Source organism: Pleurodeles waltl, chromosome 1_1 (assembly GCF_031143425.1).
Source record: "Pleurodeles waltl isolate 20211129_DDA chromosome 1_1, aPleWal1.hap1.20221129, whole genome shotgun sequence".
NCBI classification, from domain to species: Eukaryota; Metazoa; Chordata; class Amphibia; order Caudata; family Salamandridae; genus Pleurodeles; species Pleurodeles waltl.
In genome coordinates this window covers 982,313,056-982,334,050 of record NC_090436.1, presented here as the reverse complement: position 1 = coordinate 982,334,050, position 20,995 = coordinate 982,313,056, and the positions used below count along the sequence as shown (strand labels likewise).

The window sequence follows — 20,995 nt, the reverse complement described above, 5'->3', positions numbered from 1 at the left end:
GTCTCCGCAGAGAACGCACAATGTCAGCTGTTTTGCACGTTGGAGTTTCCAAGGCGGCACTTTCTCTGAGCCGCTTTTCATCTCGAGTGGAACTCCGGCCTCATTTCTGCCTGTACCACTTCTGTTCAGTGATTTCAAGAAGATCAGGAATGACCAGGCCCAAGTCATCTTGGTGGATCTGTACTGGGCACGGAGAGTATGGTATCCAGGGCTATTGAGGATGGCCACCGATCCTTCACTCAGACTGCACCTTCGGGAGGATCTTCTGTCGCAGCAGCAGGGGACGGTTCTCCACCCAACCCTGACTAATCTCTTCCTTCATGCATGGAGATTGAGCGGCAGCAGTTGATGGCTATTGACCTTCCACCTGAAGTCTGTGATGTTATCTTTGCCCCTCCACCAAAACGGTATACGCCTGTCATTGGCATAAATTTGTGGCATGGTGTACCAACAAATCTGTTGATCCCCTCTCTGCTCCTCTTTCTGAGGTTCTTTTGTTCATTCTCTTTAGCCCAGCAGAGCTTTTCTTTGGGCACCCTTAAAGGTTATTTATCAGCTATTTCAGCCTTTCTTAGGTTGCCTGATCAGCTCTCACTCTTTAAGTCTCCTACTGTAGTCGATTTCTTAAGGGTCTCACCCATTTGTTTCCTCCCACTCCGTTTATCATGCCTCAGTGGGACCTTAATCTTGTACCTACTTACTTAATGTGTAGTCCCGTTGAGCTGATGCACAATTGTCCCTTACCGCTCCTTACATAAGGAACTTTGAATTAGAGCAGTAACATACAGTTTTAGTTAAAATGGCAATAAGCTATTTTAAAAGTGGACACAAAAATCAACACTTCCTGGGGGAGGTAAGTATTGGTTAGTCTTTCAGGTAAGTAAGGCACTTACAAGTTCAAGTTCCTGGGATAGGCAGCCCACCGTTGGGGGTTAAAGACAATCCCAAAGTCACCGCACCAGCAACACAGGGACGGTCAGGTGCGGAGGTCAAAGGAGGGCCTAAAACACATATGTGCCTATGAATAACAGGGGTGCTCCGGTTCCAGTCTGCCAACAGGTAAGTACCTGCAGGAGGACAGACCAGAGTGGTTTAGTAGAGAATTTGTGTGGGGGGGGGGGGGGGGGTGTACAAGTAGGCACACAAAACACACCCTCAGTGGCACAGGGGCGGTCAGGTGCAGTGTGCAAAGCAGGCATCGTGTTTTCAATAGGAATCAATGGAGGGACCCGGGGGTCACTCTAGCCGTGCAGGCAGGGCACAGGGGGGCTTCTCGGGCCAGCCACTGACTGGGCTAGGCAGAGGCTCGCCTGATGGTCACTCCTTCACTGGAGTTCGGTTCCTTCTGGTCCTGGGGGCTGCAGGTGCAGTGCTTGGTCCAGGCGTCGGGTTCTTTGTTCCAGGCAGTCGCGGTCAGGGGGAACCTCTGGATCCTCTCTCCATGCATCGCTGTTGGAGTCCAGGGGGGTCGTCTCATGTAACTCACGAGGTTGCAGTCGCCTGGGAGTCCTCCCTGCAGTGTTAGTTCTCTGGAGCTCGAGCCGGGGGCATCAGGTGCAGAGTGTGAAGTCTCACTCTTCCGGCAGGAAGAGTGAGGTCTTTTGAAAGTTGCAAGAAAGTTGCAAAGTTGTTGGTGTTTTTGAACAGTGACGCTGTTCTCTGGAGTTTCTCGGTCCTTCGGGTTCAGTGCAGTCCTCTGAGGCTTCAGAGGTCGCTGGTCCCTGTCGGATGCGTCGCTGTGCAGGTTCTTTGAGTCTGGAGACAGGCCGGTAGGGCTGGGGCCAAGTCAGTTGTCTCCATCGTCTCTGCAGGGCTTTCAGGTCAGCAGTCCTTCTTCTTGTTGTAGGTTGCAGGAATTTGATTTCCTGGGTTCTGGATCGCCCCTAAATACTGAATTTAGGGGTGTGTTTAGGTCTGGAGGGCAGTAGCCAATGGCTACTGTCCTGGAGGGTGGCTACACCCTCTTTGTGCCTCCTCCCTGAGGGGAGGGGGGCACATCCATAATCCTATTGGGGGAATCCTCCAAACTCAAGATGGAGGATTTCCAAAGAAAGGGGTCACCTCAGCTCAGGGCACCTTAAGGACTGTCCTGACTGGTGGGTGACTCCTTGTTTTTCTTATTATCCTCTCCTGCCGTGCGCCAAAAGTGGGGGAAGTGGCCGTGAGGGGCGGGCATCTCCACTAGCTGGGATGCCCTGGGGTGCTGTAACAAAAGGCATGAGCCTTTGAGACTCACCACCAGGTGTTACAGTTCCTGCAGGGGGAGGTGAGAAGCACCTCCACCCAGTACAGGCTTTGTTCCTGGCCACAGAGTGAAAAAGGCACTCTCCCCATGTGGCCAGAAACTCGGCTGGTTGTGGCAGGCTGGCAGAAATTGGTCAGCCTCGCACTAGGAGTCAGACTGGTATTCAGGGGGCATCTCTAAGATGCCCTCTGGGTGCATTTTACAATAAATCCCACACTGGCATCAGTGTGCATTTATTGGGCTGAGAAGTTTGATACCAAACTTCCCACATTTCAGTGTAGCCATTATGGAACTGTGGAGTTCGTGTTTGACAAACTCCCAGACCATATACTCTTTATGGCTACCCTGCACTTACAATGTCTAAGGTTTTGCTTAGACACTGTAGGGGCGTAGTGCTTGTGCACATATGCCCTCACCTGTGGTATAGTGCACCCTGCCTTAGGGCTGTAAGGCCTGCTAGAGGGGTGATTTGCCTATGCCACAGGCAGTGTGAGGTCGGCATGGCACTCTGAGGGGAGTGCCATGTCGACTTAGTCATTTTCTCCCCACCAGCACACCATCTGTGAGGCAGTGCGAATGTGCTGAGTGAGTGGTCCCCAGGGTGACATAAGACATGCTGCAGCCCTTGGAGACCTTCCCTGGCATCAGGGTCCTTAGTACCAAGGGTACCATTTAGAAGGGACTTATCTGGGTGCCAGGGCTGTGCCAATTGTGAGAACAAAGGTACAGTTTAGGGAAAGAACACTGGTGCTGGGGCCTGGTTAGCAGGGTCCCAGCACACTTTCAATCATAACTGGCATCAACAAAAGGCAAAAAGTCAGGGGGCAACCATGCCAAGGAGGCATTTCCTTACAGCTTCCCCATTCAGGGCCTTAGGTCTGGCACACCAATTTCAGTGTTTTTCGTGGCCCTGCGCTTTGGTGTGGAAAGTCACAAAAAGAAACCAAAGTCACTGTGCACTACTCCTGACATCATCATGGCAACTTTGACTCTACCTGCCAACGTGCAAGGGTATTGCTCGAAGGAAAAACCTCCGGAGCCGTTCTGAGGCCTGGGGGAAAATTCTAAGGTAAGGAATCTGGAACTAGACTATGTCTCTACCAGATATATCGTTACAGAAGGTTACGAACTTGTACGTTTGGTCAGCCCATTGCTCAGCATTGGTTAGCTTTCTTGTCACTTATTTGGTTGACTATTATTTTATGGTCTTCCTTCCTCTTCTGTTTGGCCCTCCTTAGGAAACATAGCTTTCTTTACCATCCTTTTGATTGAATGACCAGTATCCTTCCACTGCTAAAATTCAAGTAACTACCTTTTTTAATTTGTTATGAAGTAGTTCATTTCCCAGTGGGCCCTAGTCCGATCTCCTTACTCTCCATACGGAGGAAGAATAGGGGAAAATCATAAACGGATCAGGCAGAGGCCACTTCTGTGGAACATCTTCTTGACTGGTGGCTCCTATTTCAGACCTGCTATAAGAGGATAATTCATATTACAGAAGTTTCTTAACTACGTATCAAGTAGATCCACAAGTGTGCAGCTTAAATGGATATACTGGCATATACTGCAGTATCTGTCAAGAGTATTTTAGCAGTTCAGCTTCAATGGCAGTGTTCTGGACACCTTCATCGCAAGTCTTCATCTAGCCTAATCCACTGGTGGACACCCAAGGTCACACAATGGATCAGGATAGGTCTGATTTGATTTAACCTACATGCCACCTTACTAATGCTGTGTCCCATTTGTGGTTGTTGCACCCCTGACCATCTTGAGAGACAAAATCAGAACTATGGAGCCAGCTTCTATTCATCTAGCCCTACAAACCTCTGTGCTGCTGAATTATGCTGTTCCCTTAAACCATGAGCTCACCCCTGCTGATTCTTCACTTAGGTCACCTTTGACAGAGAATCAAAGAATGCTGTAGTAGACTGGGAAGCCTCAAACAGCCTGGGCGTCATCGTTCCTCGAGGGGCCTTGGATGACGTCTCTTGAATGGCCCCTCACACTGTTAATACAAGATGTGCAGGGATGCTGGTGAAGTGTTGACATTTTATTACAGAGTGTCAGGGAGGGAGAAGCTCCAGCACAAAAGGTGCCCTGCTTAACACAATTCTTAAAACTTGCTTTCATCTTTGGCAGTCCTAATACGTAGGAATGTGGGCCCCAAGAGAAGTGGCCCCAATCGAGCCAGGGAGCCTTTCTTGCAGGTCGGCCTGTCTGGAATTCTCCTTATTGAGTTAGTCCATCTTTAAGAAATTGGCCTATCCCTATAGGCGATTGAACCAGAAGTCTTGGAAACAGACTCAAGTGATGTGGAATATGTTGGTCTCCGAGCCCACCAGGTCTAAATTTTGGCAAATGAATACAGTGCACCAACAACAGTGTCTGGGCCCACACTTTCAGTTCAGTTTATGGGAATACCAGCGGCCTTCCTAAATGAGAACAGTTTCTCCTCCCATGTGGATAAAGAGCCTTGGTCCCTACTAAATATGTCAGGAAAGCCCACAGACCTTGCTAATGTGATTATTTTAATCTGATCTGGGCCCTGACTATGAAGATCAGTCCAAAGTAGTTTATTGAACACTTAAAATATATTACACCAGAAGTCTGCCAAATTTTAAAACAATCATTGTGGCATTACTCACTTCCTTCGACTGTGGGATGTCCGTGGAGAATGGCCCTTCTCCAAATACGACATCTTTCTGGGTCTCTACCTTGCAGGAGTCTTCAGCTTGTATGAGCAAACAGCTACACAAACATCACTGATGGAAGATTAGCCGGACAGTTCTTGACTTAATCTTCGATGTTTAGTGTTGCATGGACATATATGTATGTGCAGCTCCTCAAAACTCAGATGAAAATTCAGCACCTGCTCCTTAGTGTGTTTTCATGATTTTTTCTCAGAGGGTCCTCTGTACCCTGTCTCCAATCATCCTGTTTCTTAGGGTCCTTCAGAAAGTCAAGATCATTCTGGGAGTGTTCAGTTATTCTTATTGCTCTGGTGCGACACAGCCAGATATGGATCTTGGAGCTCCTATTCCTCCATCAAGTAACCCACCCAGCTCCTCTTGACATTAGACATGTAAGGGATTTAGTGACGGGGCCATCATTCCTTCCTGGAATCTTTTATCATAAGTTCCTGGTTCTAGAAACATTAGCTTTTGTCACGTTGAGCCTTTTGGCTCTGGCACTGCCAAGAAAGCTATGATCAAGTCGCAGTACAGCTGCAATTAGTTGAGGGTCACCTTGAATATTACCGAACGGGATATATCTGATAACTTGCTCGGTGGACAGTTAGGTTCTTCTCCAAACACTTTGTGGGTTCTAAGGTTCAGGTTAATACAGCCAAACCCTATTTGGCTGTATATGTGTCTAGAGGAGCAAACCAATTAGTATTTCTCCGACTCACGGATCCTTTTTATCTGTCTTAGTTTCCTTTTCCCGTGTTTTCAATAATAGCCTCAATTGACCTCATATCGCTCTATTTGCTCAACTTCCCAGGCTGCCTTTTCCTCGTACATTTAAACTGTCTGTCCAACTTTTTCTTGCTTCATGCGCTGTCCCTTGTCTTTTTTTCTTGTGTTCTGTCTCTTTCCCTGAGTTCTTGTTTTTTTATTGCAATGTGCTGTGCATCTCTCTACCTGTAACAGAGATTTTTTCCCAGCACCTTGAAAAATTACATTCCATAGATTAGATTACAGGATACTCGATCACAATAGTGGAAAAGTAGTATGTTACCCACTATCGATAATTGGTTTATAAGTATCCTTTGTAATCACAGTGGTAATGCAGGAGACCTTTTCCTGCCGTTTTTAAACTGCACACCCTGAGATACACGATGTTTTGTATATTCTCTCGAATGGCAGGAGTAACATTTTATCATGACTTCACAACTTGGATGATCCTAACCCTCATAGGTAAAACGTTTATGGAGAGTTCAAACACATTTTCTACATGTGTAAAAATATGATTTTACATATAATTTCTGCGGCATTTGACTTGAGTTAACAAAACTTTCTTGATTAAGTACCTATTGACAGATCTTGAACCACCCACCTCGAAAAGCGTACAGCAGTGTGAATTACAAATATAAGCTCTATTTAAGATTCATTTTACTTCTTGGGTTCCCTAAATTTAAGGTACCAAATGCTTTGTCTGCTCACATTTTTTTAAATCTTTTTAAAAAAAATGTTTAATGTTTATCCTGTGATGCTCCATGTCTGATGTAGTATGAGCGTACCTGTTTGTTGCCCAGTGTGGGATTTTCCCTGTTGGAAATCACTTTTAGTGTGCCTAAGAAGTTCTTTCTTTTCTGTCCAAGCCAGAGACCAAGACATGAAAACCTGTATTTGTTTTCTTTACGGAAAATATCTATTGCTTAGAGAGAGTTCCCTTATAACGTCCCACCTGGAAAAGATCAGCCATGCTTATTTCACTCAGTAAAATTGTGCCTGCACTCCTTTGTTTCAACCCTTAAGCCCATGAAATCAATAGGAATAGTCTCAATCATATATTTCAGTGAAAGTTCATCTGTTTTGCGACTAACCAGATCTTTTTGTTTCTCAGTGGACTTTTATGGAAAATTGTTTTGCCTTTATCTCTCATAAAAAAAGGCAGGGGATCTTGACCAGTAACTTCCTATGGATCTCTGTTCCACGATTTAATATGCAATCAGGGCTATTGTATCTAACTCTCATCAAGAGCTATTAGTTCGGCATCGCTGTTTAACTTGTTTGCCCGTCCTGGGAGCAAGTAGAATTGCATTAACCTAACCACACGCTAAAAACACATGTACATGGCACCTGAGTAATTAGTTAAAACTTAGAAATCCTTTTAACTCAATCATGTAGGAAATACACTTGAAGCTAATACTGAGTTTACTGATATCTAAGGAGTCTTCACCTTCCTTATATTTTTTATTGATGATATTTCAAATTATATTCGTCTATGGAAGAGCTCCTTTATAGGCCAAGTTTATTCACTAATAACTATCTTCTAACCTTGATGGCTGAAAAAGATAATTGTGATGCTGAAGTCTGTGTGTGGTGCCTTTCGATTCTCTGAGCAACATCGTATAAACACATGTTTGGAAGTAAAAAGTTATAACTTTACAAGAAAATCGCATATGTTCACAGCAAACGTACCTTCACAAGAGACAAACGGCGTAATATTGGTTGACGTTTTCATTTATCACAGTTGTTCACCATGAAAGTTCGTAAATCTGTGAAATCATTCTTCAGTCTTTTCTTTCAGTTGCCCCTGGTAAACCGAGCTAGGTTAAAGTGCAATGACCTTCACCTCTACATCCACCACACAAGACTTTTACCTATTGTTTTTAAGCTCTGCGCTTTAAAGCTGCCCATCACCCTCTTGTTAGCGTTATGCATTGGTCATCACTATGATTCAAGAGCAACAACTGTATATTCCAAAAACATCTCTGAGAAAACTTCTGGGAAAGGATCTTTTGTTCTTTCCAGAACTGATGCCCAGTTTGATTGATTGTCCTCTGCTTGTCCCTCTACTGTAGCCACATAAAAATATGACTGATTGACGCGCAGTACCAACCAATCCACATATTTCTGAAAATAGAACCTTTTAAACCATACTTTTTTTCCCAGCACACTCCGGCCAGACCGGTCTCATCTGTCCAGTTCTTAACATGAGGTGCCGTCATGGCTTAGCAATATTTCCACATCTAAATGCAAAGAGCATTCCAGGCTGTAAAATGACTGTCCATTATTTCGAATGTGAGTTATTGTTGAATGTTTAGGCCAGCTGCTTTCACAAACAAGTTGTCATTATGAGCTTAAGTTACAAGGTTACTTCTTTCAGCTAGTCTAATTTCTCTCCCACATCCTGCCTGAGAAAGAAAATGCAGGCTTAAAATGTTATTTGTGGCAGCAGTACTGTGCAAGTAGTGTTGAGAAGAATTGCGATAGTCTATTTCTTCTCGTCAAATTTCTTGAAATTCTGGCGCACCCGCCACATACTCCCTGTGAGACAAAGCACACATGCGCTGGTGTGCGAATGAGATATGTAGCACACATTGTACACTGAATCAGGTGTAGGAGTTTGTAGTTTATTAGAGTGTGAACATATTGTTGCTTGAAGCAAAGATACTCGAGCCTCAACAGCTATGCATGCTTCCCCACAGTCAGCAGTGCCCCTCAAACATGTTCAATTGAGAAAGTAGGTCAGTCTCTGCTCAATAAATGTCTTTTGCAGCTGTGCTAAGACTTACAGCAAGGTTACGAAATTGTGCCAAGTATCAAAGAGTTTTTTTTTTTTTTAGCAGCAGGCAACTGCCCCAATGAGAATTGGAATGCGATCGGAATTTGTTATCTTAAGTTCTCAAACAGATCACCAGAAGCTAAAACAAATATGTTGAGGTGTACCAATTTAGGTCACTATTGAAGATCAACATCTTTCCCCATGCAGTTCGCCTAGAAACTGTGAGTGGATAAGTCTGTAAAGGATCTGAAGCTGGCATGTGCATTTATTAGTCATCGGAGTATGGAATTGTGGCAGGGAGCAAAAACTGACCTAATAATAATTGAGAGAAGGCAGCAATAACATTCACAGTTGGTGATTGAAGACATTCAAGCCTCGTCCATGCAATAAAAAATTCTACCAAGCGACACGGGTGATTGTAAAGCAACAGGGCGTTAGGCAGCTCGAAGGTATCCTTGTTCATTTTAGACGCTTCATTTAATTAAATGTTAAGAAATTAAATCCGTATACTTTCCTTACCACACAGGCTTATTAGCGGCTAGGACCCTTGGTATTATCAGTGTTTAAACATGTCTCCCCAATTAGTTTAGTAGTTCAAAGTCTCTAGTACCTTTCCAGATTGAAAAGTGGTTCTGCTTCTTAATTTAGATGTTATGCTTTGCATTGCCTCTTCTCCAAAGAGGAAATGCAGTGAAACATTTGTCCCAATGGTTTCTTCAGCACTCTCGGGAGAGCCAATTCCACTCATTCATCCTAAACGTAATCTGCTCCCTTTTAGTTTGCGTTGATTATCCTGACTACGTAGCTGCTTGTTCGTATTACAGGGTCACAGCACAAATCTAATCATATGGTGTGCTAAGAAGGAGCATGCAAACCAGCTTAGGATCGTTACTTCTGGATGAATGGCACATGGTAAGGACATAGCAGCCGGTCTGAAGCTGTTGCCCCATTGTAGGTTCAGTACACGTCATTTCACGCTCTGCATGCTTAAGACTGACCCAGAATGAGACAGACCATACAGCCTTCCAGCATTCAATTGTTATAATAAAGTTGGTACTTTTGCGTGGTTAACAATGAGGTTTTTAAATCACTACTTTTTATCCACAAAACATTGTGTGTGGCGCAATTCTGGTAAGGACAAAGCAGCCAGTCTGAAGTTGTTGCGCCATTGTAGGTTCAGTATACGCTATATCACGCTTTACATGCTTTCACTTATCCACAAAGTACTGTGATTGTTCAGTGCAGTTGGGAACGATGAAAGATCACCTCTTAATTTTCCTAACCGTAGCCCTGAAGACTGACCCAGAAAGAGACAGACCATACCGCCTTCCAGCATTCAATAGTTATAAAGTGGGCACGTTTGCGTGGTTAACAATGAGGTTTTTAAATCACTGGTTTTTTTTTTCACTTAGATACTACCGTTTGTAGCAGGAGTAAGAACAAAACATTCAGTGTGTGTTTTGCAATTCTAGGGATTTGCTCACCTTAAGGGTGTCTTTACATGTTAACTCCTTGCAGTTCTGAAACAAAAGGCACGGTTCAGGTCAAAAGTAGTTAAACTGCATTTGGTTTTATTGGAGTTTAGTTGCTGGTTCCAAAAATTGAAAACAGCTAATTTGAACAAAAGATTCATGGGGCAGTTGAATAATCAATTAACAAACTTGAAGTCAGGCTTTAGAGAGAACTTGCTTTTAGACACCACAAATTGTCAGTCTAGTTGCACAGAAACTAGTAGGTGACAAAGGAGAAAAGTACATGTAGTAAGAACACCAGGCAGTTATTTTTTCCTGAGTTGTCTATGCCACCTAAGCCATCTGGAACATATAATTTCTTCAGCTGTGGCTTCTTGAAAATTCTAGACTTGGAACAGTGAGGTAGAATTTTTAACAGGTGAATGCATTTACAATGTTGTTACTCTGTTACAGGATAAATGGCTTGCAAATCTTGTGACTGTACAAAAAAGTGTTAACTCTGTTGAGCATGGCAGGTTCAGAACGGTTACAACTATTTTATAAGGTAGATGTGATTGAAATTCTACTTTCTGGATCACGATTCTCATTTCCAGTTTAACGACTTCATTGACGAAATAAACTCTGAATACATTATTGATTTAGGGTATTGACCAAGTCAAAGTCGGTACAGTGGCACATTTTAGAGCCATTCATACCCCAGTCTGCTTCACAGCACAAAGCTGGAGCACGCTGCGAGGCACTGGTCAGGCTTACAGTTGAGTAGTTTGGCATCGACGGCAGCTCTGGCTGTCGAAGCTGCAGCTTCAAAGGGTCAATTGTCTGTGGTATGTTGACATAACTGTACCTGAGTTCGTTGATTTGGGCCATCAGTGCCAACATTCATGCCACCTTGTTTGGCACTCAGGTTGCGATTGGTGCCAAAAGCTGTGCATGAAACGTAGCAAGGTCATTTTTCCCTCTGAAGGTCTCACTTTCACATTGGTGAATGGGGTGTGCATTTTGCCAGACCCGAATGCCTCTACACTGAACATGAAGGAGAGAATGGAGATAGATGGTGGCAGGAAAGTAAATGTGGCACTGCAGGATTTGTCAATGTCAAGCATGTTGTAAACATATGATGATCATCCTCTTCACCATAACATTTCTCGTTTTTGCAGTGTGCCACTGAAACCATATTCACGAGGGGTAAAGTGGGCTTTCCAGCGCAGTAGAGTAAAGGTGAAGATACATGTAACACGGTTGATGATGCGAACGGCATAGGTGCTTCAGTACTCTTTTTAAAGTCAAAAGCATAACTTTGTAAACATATGCCAGATGATCTGAAGAAAAATAGCTACAAATATGTAATTGCACTTTCCTCGTATAGTTACATCTGAACATAGCACTGCACAAGAACATGATTTTAGGAATCCCTTTCACTTAAAAGCTCTGAATTGGAAATACTGAAAAAAAGAAGCTTCATCCACGTCCTTGTGTAACTCTGTGTCATCTGAAAAAAATACTTTTTGTGAACCAGCATTTGGAAAGGCACTAAGTCTGATTTTAATTTTGAGTCCCAACTAAAATATAAAAAAACATCTGCTGTAATAAAAAGGGATTGACTTCTTATGCCGTATGGCTTTTAAATAAAGATTTTATTATGTGATGACTCAGTATACCTTTAAGATATTAAGTTGTCACCCATGCTTTGCTATAGAAACACTCTGTCGGAGTTGAAATAATAAACCAAATACCTAAGAACATGAAATGAGAAGTACTCCTCTGCAGGGAGTCAAAGCCCAGTCTGTAAGAAAAGATTCTGAATTGGACTTAAATACCAAGTTGTATGAAATGTATGTATGCAGCAGGTGTGTAGAGTCGCATGCTGTGCTTTCTCCTGCCTTATACTGTTGGGTTCCGACTAGTACATTTTGTTGATCTTTCAAAGTCTTTGGTGGTCGATGCATTCATCCAGTGATTACATTCCATCGTACAATGGGTTTGAATTTGTAATAAATCAGTTTTCCTGCAGGCGAATTTTGACGAAAATTAAATTCAGCAACATGCTGATACCTTATAATAAAGTTTACAAATATGAGTTTGCCAGTTACTAACTTCTTATTCTTGATATTTTCTTTATTGAAATTCCGGACATTTTAGTGTTCCTTATTAATCCATTTATTCTAGTTTCAAATTCTAGGGTTGGCGTATTGAGACATAAGCGAAGTTCTCCTTGATTTAGATTTCTCAGATGTAACTCATTCCTAACTATGATACCTCTTTTATCGGAGCCCTTTAGTTGGATGGTATTGGATAATCATGTCCTAAAAATAAGCAGATCCTCTTTCCCAGAAGAGCTATTGCTCAAATTGAGCTTAAATTAATTTCCCTTGGCTAAGGTGTGCTGATATCTCCTCAGGCCACAATGCACTCTGAGGGTACATTTGGGATCCGTGTCTTGACTTCCTCGTAACAGATATGGCTTGCCACTTCGTAGACTGAGGTTACATAACTAAGATCTGCTGGCACCCCTGCCCTTAGGAGCACAAATCATGGGAGAGCCTTCATAATGGCAATACATTTTTCACCAGTCTAAGCTGTTAAGTGCAAGAAGTAATAGGGTGGTCAATTTCTGTGTATATTATCAATTCATAGTCTAGGTATAGCCCCATTTTATTCACCTCCGACAAAATCTGTGGTGGTTAGTCAAGTACAGTGAACTACCATAGTGTACGAGGGACTAGTCCTGGAATTTGTGTCTTACTTCTGGTATGGTTTGTAGATTAAAGGTCATCCCGTCCTTGCCCTCAAAGGAATCCTTGTGCTTTCAGCCAGAAGCAAGACAGCATATGTTGGTTTACATAAACGTATGAAAACACCTGCACTTGAACATAGAGACCCACATACTGCACAACTATGCTTGTTACTATCAGTACTCTGAATTACCATTTGTGAGTCGATGCTCAGTTTGTCCAGGCTGTACTTTGAATTGTTTCCTTGTAGGCTGGCTTTTACTTGTTCTGTTGCCACCCAACAAGTTATCACTTAAAAGGTAGTCCAAATACAATTTTAATTTATTGTATACTTAATAAAAAACCATTGCAATTTAAATCACGAGCACACATAGTCAAGCCTGGCCCAAAATTACGTAAAGTAAAATTATTATTAGTCTCAGACTTGAAAACAATAAACAAGAGCACACCTTCAACATAAAAAACATTTATTGTGGTATTTTTACTAACTCCAGGAATTTCACAAACCTAGAGGAATCTTCTAGTGAGTCTTCCTTCAAGCACGGTAATTCAAATTCTCAGTTTTTTAATCCTAGGTTCAGGAACTTCGGGCATTGCTATTTTCTATGTATTTCAGGTAAACCTGCACAGGTGCATAGAATATGAAAGAAGTTCACAAATGTGTGCTCACATATTCTGCACTTGGGGGTTGACACTGGTTTCCAGCTAAATACCTAATCCAAATTCGAGATAAACTGAGCCGAAGCCTGATTAGTTTGTTCTTCCTCTTAGCTATAAATCGTACTATAAAGAAAGTTTGCTCTTCATTAAAGTGATTCGCGCTACACACAAAACACATAATCTCCAAACAAGCAAAATTTAAAATAATGGTTGCCTGACTGCTTCAAAATATTATAGCTCCCATGAGTACTCCAAATGTCAATCACTTTTTCAGTAATTATTGTCCAAGAGTAAAGAGTGGATCAGTTATTGTGTACTAAGCACTCAACTGACTTTAACCATTTAATCAGTGATATTCAATTTAATTTGTACCACAGTTGCCTCAAATTTGTGCTGTTTATTTACTCGTACTTGCCTGAATTTGTAACTTGTCATCACTTTTGCAGAGGTTTTTTTTCCCTAAAAGCTGCCTCATGCATTCGATAATACATGTATTTACCACTTTGGTTTTAATAATAGTGTTATGTATGTTTAAATTCCCTTTGTCTGTTATTTTTGCAGAGCCTGTTCCAGCTTTCACATCCTGGCAGAGGGATGCACCTGAACCCGATGAGGCCCGACTCTCGCCACAGGCTGGACGGCTGATTCAGCAGCTTCTAGAGGGAGATAATGATCCCATGTTGTCTCCACGCTTCTATGCCTATGGACATAGCCAACAGTTTTTAGACGATACTGAAGTGCCCCCCTCTCCTCCAAATTCACATTCATTTATGAGGTACGTTTGGATGCTTGCCATCATGGCAGGGCAATGTTGGTCTGTAGTGAGTTTTGCCTTTGTTAGCTGTGCTGTGATGGTAACTATTTTCATTTTCAGTAACTGTAAATTTCTTTTTTTTCTTACGGTGTGCAAGTGACTGACTGACGTGTAGTTGTTTATCTGTATTGCTATGAATTGATGCTGCTTGTAGTGCACAAGCCAGCCTCTGATACATTTGTATTTGTCAAATGCTTCACATTTGTCTGCGTTTTGGCTCAAATACCTGTTTAAGTGCTTCTACAATGTACACATGCAACTGCGCAATAAATCAGTAGTAGTAGATTCCCCTTTCACTTTCAGTGGAATGCTGTTTTTTCTAATGTACAAATCTAGGTTTGCACGAAACGACCACGACTTCAAGGAAGCAGTGGGTTTTTTTTCTATTACTTTTTGTCTGTTTTCATTTTCCAATCCAATAAGCCACTGCACTCCTGCACTTCGTGTCTATTAATTTAGATTGCGTAAGAGGAATCTTAATAGCTGAACTTTTGCTCTTATTTTATTGCTCTGTTACATAGCTCATTTCGATGATCTGTACCATATTTCTACCTTCACATTTGTGCACCCCCAGAGCACATTTGTTTTACCCCAAGGCATCCCCAGTTTCCGTTCTTCATAGGTAGCTCTCTATCACTTCGTCTTCATATTGTTTCACATTTCCTCAGGTGAGTTGCTAAGAAATTATTCAAGAAAATAAAATACAATGTGAACATTATTGCACCCAGAACAAAACAAAAATGTGGCGATACCTTGTCACTCCTCCTTTGTATGGATTCTGTTATACTTTTACTTATTTGCCCAAAAAGTGTAAATCCATGATCTAAAATATGACAATTTGTGATTCACTGCCGTCTTATCTGCAGATATACAATATCCATGTAACATGCAATGGATTCAGTGGCGGTTTCTCCATGGAGAGCACAAGGGCGGCGTCGCCCTGCTTTTTACAGACTACAACTTTCCATGAAAACAAATGATTTGCTGATTGTTTACATCCAAAACCTGCAACATCACCTTGCATCAGAAGAGGGCTCCCTTGGGCTGTACTGCGGATGTGTCAGGCGTGGGCTTACAGCCCGTCCTTTCACAGATGCAATACATATCTGACATGCTTCACTAGCATCAGGCACTGCATCCTATCGGATTATGGTAATTTGGAGCACCTTTATGCCCCATCAGAAATCGCGATAAAGGAAAAGAGACAACCTCCCATTCTCTTATTTGGCATAAGGTTGAGAGTTTCGCTCTAACGCCATTTGTTGGATCTGGCAAACTGAAAAGCGCGAAGTACGTGTGGAGGACTACCTCTAGCTAAGTTTCCAGCTCTTGTGTTTAAGTGACAGCACAGTTATATTCTTTAGGTATGTGCCTGCGAGTGTGCGCCATTGTATGTGTATGTGCCTGTATTCCTGCGATTGTACATAATTTTATGAGCAAAGATTATGTTACAAAACAAACAGTAGCTTTCTTAAACAGTACACGTTTAAGTCGTCGGCTTGAGCAGGTCTGAGAACAAGCAAGGGTGTGGAGAGACATGATAGTCACCGGGTTTTGACCTGCCCTGTTCTCATGACTCATTATTCTTTCAGTGGCCATATCCCCAAGTTGTACCTCTACTGATTATAAACCCACATATAAAACACATGTGGTGCAACCTCGGAGCAAGTGGTCAACAGAATTACCAAGAAGTGCCTGACATCCTAGGGAAAGCAACCCACCTGTTTCTCTGCTACAATTATATTTCAGAAAGGTTCTAAAATCATGATGAAATGCATGTTTTCTAGAATAAACCATGGACTCGCCTAAAATACTTATCATAAATGTGACTATTACTGCTAAATAACACCTACTGCATAATACGTATACACATTTTAACCTTTCATATGCTTTTTTTCTAAACCTTCATTTGAAACATCAGTCATTCAAGTCCAATCGGGCTTCGGGTACTGATGCCCATATCTATCTATATATCCCACTTGCCCCAAATCTTTGTGAATTTCGTTGCGCAGCCCCTCCCTTGGTAGACCTTTCGTTCCATGATTTTGCAGCAGTTCATACTCTCCTCCCATCGTCGAAAAGAGGGGGCACTCTCACTTCCCCACAGCTGGGTAATGTCTCGTTTAGCCTCCAAGAAGCCCAAGTTAACTAGGAGTTTTTGATATCTGTTTAGCTAAATACCCAAAAGGGTGAGAGACAGGGTCAGGTCTACAGTGCTACCCACAGCTCCCCCAGGGATCCGGCAACTTGCTCCCAAAATCATCTTCTGTGAGGGTACTGCCACCATGTGTGGATGACAGTATTCTCCAGTCTGCAATGTCTGAGCAAAGGACATCCGTTGTTTTACCGATCTTATGCAGGAGCATACTGGTGTAATATACCCTGTGCAAACGTTTTAGTTTGTTAAGTCTGTAGCTAGACTTTATTGCTCCTGCCGCGGGAAAGCTCAGAGCGTTGCTCCAGTTTTCCTACTCTAGTTTTCTGAAGTCAGTAACCCATTTATATTTCAGGTGTTCTCGGCCTCTCCTCATTAGAGTCCCATATGCCAGCGAGATCAGTTTTCGTGTGACCTTCCCATCTAGGAGCCTGGGGCCAGATGTAGCAAAGGGTTTTACCCATTCTGTGTATATGGGAAAATGTGTTCGTACATATGGCCTCAGCTCTTTACAGGGACTTCTGTGGTGGTGTCCTGTGCGATACAATATGTGAGTGTCTCTCTTAGCAGTCGATATTTAAGCCACTGCGTGTGAGGCATGTGGTACTTCTCCTGTATGTGTGTGAACGGTGCTACACCATCAGCATCCCAGATAGCCTCAAGATGGCTAATTCCCATCTCGTCGCACCCTTAAAAGCCAGTGAGGGCCGCCACCTCGAGCTGTCACATGCTTTCCCACAGTTGTCACTGGTGTGACTCTGGTATCCCATTGCATTTCCCGGGGAAGCTCTTGCCAGATTTTAATGATTACCTCCGTTGTTGAGCATGTGGTATTCTCCAGTTTGCCTCCATATAGTGTGTGCCGGTAGCTATGCTCTCCCATCCTCCACCTATCGAGCCTAACTGCCGGGTCGTCTGCGTGCGCCCAGTCATCAACCACTCCTACCTGAGCAGATTCATAATATTTTCTAACACTGGGGAGTGCGATACCGCCCCGAGTTTGGAATGCTGAAGGGTTGTTAATGCAATTCTCGGTTATCTCCCCCCGCCACCCCCCCCCCCCCCCCCCCGCACCCCCCCGGTTCCCCCATAGCAATGACTGCAGCTGGGAGTCCAGCCTATTAAAGAAGGAGTTTGGCAGTGGGTTTGGGGTGTTTTGTAGGACGTATAAGAGCCGTGGGAGGGCTATCAGTGCTGCCAACTTTAAAATTTGTATTTATTTTTATTTAAAGAGGGTTTTATTCTTAGTGGTATTTGGGTTGCTCCTCTGTTACATATTTATCGTTCATCTCCATTGATTGCATACATTCTCTGTGACTCCTATCCCTTTCTGACATCAAGTGTTAGTGCTTTGTCCTTAATTCTTGGATGATGAAATTAGAGCATTGGCGAAAGGTAGAATTGACATTTTATTTTTGGCAGTTTTACTTAAAGGGAACTTTGTCCAAGGACATAAAAGCGATTCAGAAAGGACACAGACTGCTTTGTTTTTTTGGCATAAGGACGTTTTCTTGGTTTCAAAACTGCTTCCTGATGTTGAATGGTTGGAGCCTGTAGTCACAAGGTCACATCGCCTACTACTTTTAAATATACACCTCCACCCCCAATCTGATGACAGTGTGATTAATGAACTGAATGGGAAGTCTGTTGTAATATGCACCCTATATTTCGCCTAGAAATGTAGCTCATACTCTGCTGTCTTGACCAGTCAAAATCTTTTTTGTGCCCCACCACTTTCTAAATTCACCAGCAGCCACTGGATGGATCCACAGGTGATTGTTGATGGAATAAATTCATGAGTAGTGCACAAGCCAAAAGTGAGTTGGCTTAGGGCATGCTTGACAGTCACTTCTTTCAATCATTGTGTCAATCTACGTAAGGGAGCTTTGTATGATACATGGTTATGCCACATGCAAAGCGAAGCAAAAACATTTGTGAAGAATTAAGGTCCTTTCGACATTGCTGTGTGAGAACTTTATGCTCGGTTTGCATATTTGGTTACCTCATGTTATGTCTATGTAACAGTGACAGCTTCAAGAGGTTCCTTAAGAAACATAAATAAATGTCTGATTTAATTGGGCTGTTTGACTAACAGGAGACGCAGCTCCTCCCTGGGATCATGTGATGAGGATCATGAAGATCTTTCACCTGTGCAGTTGACGCGGAAGATCCAGGGTCTGAAGAAGAAGATCAGAAAGTTTGAGGACCGCTTTGAAGAAGAGCGGAAATACAGGGTGGGTATTTTCTCCTCTAAATACTAGCAAAATAACTTTTTTGACAGCTGCAAATTGATGACAGTAGGTTTGTGGGGCCAGTATTCTGGTAAGCAGTACAGATAGAGAAAAGACTGTGTAGCTAAAGCATGTTTTAATATCTGTGACCATGCTATGTTCCTTTCAGATGGCAAAGTTAATTTGGCGCACTAACTCAACTCAAAGGTAAGAAGTAACAGATGCTGTTGGGTAAACTCGGCAGTTTTATTTAAGAATGAAAAGTGAGCAAAATAATTCAGGCTTTAAAGGAAAAGCTCCTACGATTTATCTTGTGCCAAAACTTTGTTACAGAAGCTGGTGCCTTATGTAGTTGGGATTTTATTGCACACTAATTTGAGTTTGTCCTTCAGTATGACCCATGTATTGGTTGTTCTATTTGGACATACTACAAAAAGGACATTCATAAGAAGTCACTGAACTCCTGCCTCATTCATATTCATGAAACCAGTTAGCTGGGTGAATGCATGGATAAGGGCCTGCGAGGGACAGCAGACCTCCAACTCTTTAGTCACTTAATGAAATGCTGACATTGCAGCCATTGTAACCTAAAAGGACTGGAATGAAAAAAATTGTGGCACTATGTTGGACAGTAGAGAGAGCGTGCATTGACCACAATCATTCACATTGTGTGAGCTGTCCCTCAGGATCCCAGCCAAGTCAGGTTTGACTATGCTATCAATGTTTTGTGACCGCTGGATTGGGCACAGACCATTTCCTTGAGCGTCACAAAGTAGACAGGGGTAATGCCAATTACGCACCACCCTTTTCTTGTGATTTGCAACATTTCTCAATGTGGACATTGCAAATCACAGACCTATTGTAGCTTACAGTGTATCTTCAGTATATTGGATTGGTATTTTTGCCCTTAAAAAGCCAACAGTTAAGCGCAGTGCTGATTTTATGAGTGGAAAATTTCATAATATCCTGGACCGCAAAAACTGGTGAGGCTCCACCTCACGCACTGGAAGCAGCTCGCTGCTTGGGAATTCCAAATATTTTCTTATGGTAAAGTCTTCTGCTTTTGAATTCCCATTGAAGGAGGTGAGGAAAGAATGTGCGTTCTGTTCTGTCAACGTCGCCAGAAAGAAATATCACAGTTTTGACTTACTCAGCTATTTTTCTGGCTTCTTTGGTTTTTCTGATAATATTAGTGATCAGGATTGATCCAGTTAATTGCATTGTTGCCTAGGAATAAGCTATCTCTAAAGAGATCCACAGCCACTTTCAGTGGTTTACACTTTGAATCTTTCTTTTTTATGTTACTGTTAAGGTCTCTGTCCCTCAAGGCCAGAGGGTATATTCTACAAGATCAAAAGCAGATACTTCACTGATCTTTACAATATAGTGGCCATTTTCACTGTGATTTATCATCCACATGCTTCTTTTTCTAGCTTGCTTGGTTAGGTGTATCCTACCATTGTACTTCAGTAAACAAACTAGATTTCATTGACACCAGGCGGCTATTGTGTGGAGGGAAAAACCACCAGTGTGAGAACAGTTGAGATCAAGATCAGAATGTGTAGCACCAAATGACATGTCCAAGTTTTTCATAGTGGAAAGAGCACATAGGGTGCCAGAGACATACAATACCTGCCCCCAAACCTCCCCACTCCCTCGCCTCCCCCTCTCCACCCACCTCTTCCCACCCCCACCCCACTCGAGACAGGGGCTGCCCCCCAAGGGTGGTGGTGATGAAATTGATAAACTACAGAGACAACCTCCTACATAGGAAGGAAATGGAAGTGTGCGCTTCTAGCCAGATTACCCTATGCAGTACATCACTAGTGGAATTAAGTGAAACCTTGATGTTAAATATTTGTTATTATACCCAGCAAAATTGAAAGTGAGATACGAGGCAGGAAGTGTGGGTTGTGGCATTGCTATCCATTCAATATCTTGAGAGAAAAAAATGGAGTGCCTCACTACAGGGAGGAATGATGATGGAGATGGTGTATCGCCTAGATGGCAATCTTTGTATGAAAAGTGGAACATGCCTATTGGTTGTTGTCAGTATACTAACATGTTTAATACAATAATTTAAAAAACGTTTTCTTTGTGTGTGAAGTGTTATCTAATATTAGTTTCTATTATGAAATGTAACCCTAACCTTACCATGTGTCAAGCACTGGGCCCATCCTCATGTAGCTTGTGGTTTTGCACAGCACGGGTTGGGCGCAAGGCCAGACATGCACCCAGCTCCTATTTGAGTATGACCTATTGTGCCACACAGCTGTAAAGATTAGATGCATGCTTTGTGCCTCTACTCCACATAACAGTTGTCTGTGCACAGTGAGTTAAATACCTGGCCTGGCCTTTGACTACGGCCCGTGCTGAAACAGTGTGTCCAAAACCCACAGCACACCACTAAGCAAATCATAAGCTGGCATCAGGGCTTTTCCCTGCGCTCATCCCT

General features: G+C 42.7%; 1 protein-coding gene across 6 annotated transcripts in view; it reads left to right on the top strand.

Annotated features, from left to right (window-relative positions):
• Window positions 1–20,995, top strand: part of FAM13A (family with sequence similarity 13 member A) — an 848,928-nt gene that overhangs the window by 662,160 nt on the left and 165,773 nt on the right. For all 6 annotated transcript variants that reach the window (XM_069230260.1, XM_069230261.1, XM_069230259.1 and 3 more), the window contains 2 exons: window positions 13,902–14,115; window positions 18,405–18,543. In XM_069230260.1, the coding sequence (XP_069086361.1) occupies window positions 13,902–14,115; window positions 18,405–18,543 (353 nt within the window). The remainder of the gene's footprint in view (window positions 1–13,901; window positions 14,116–18,404; window positions 18,544–20,995) is intronic.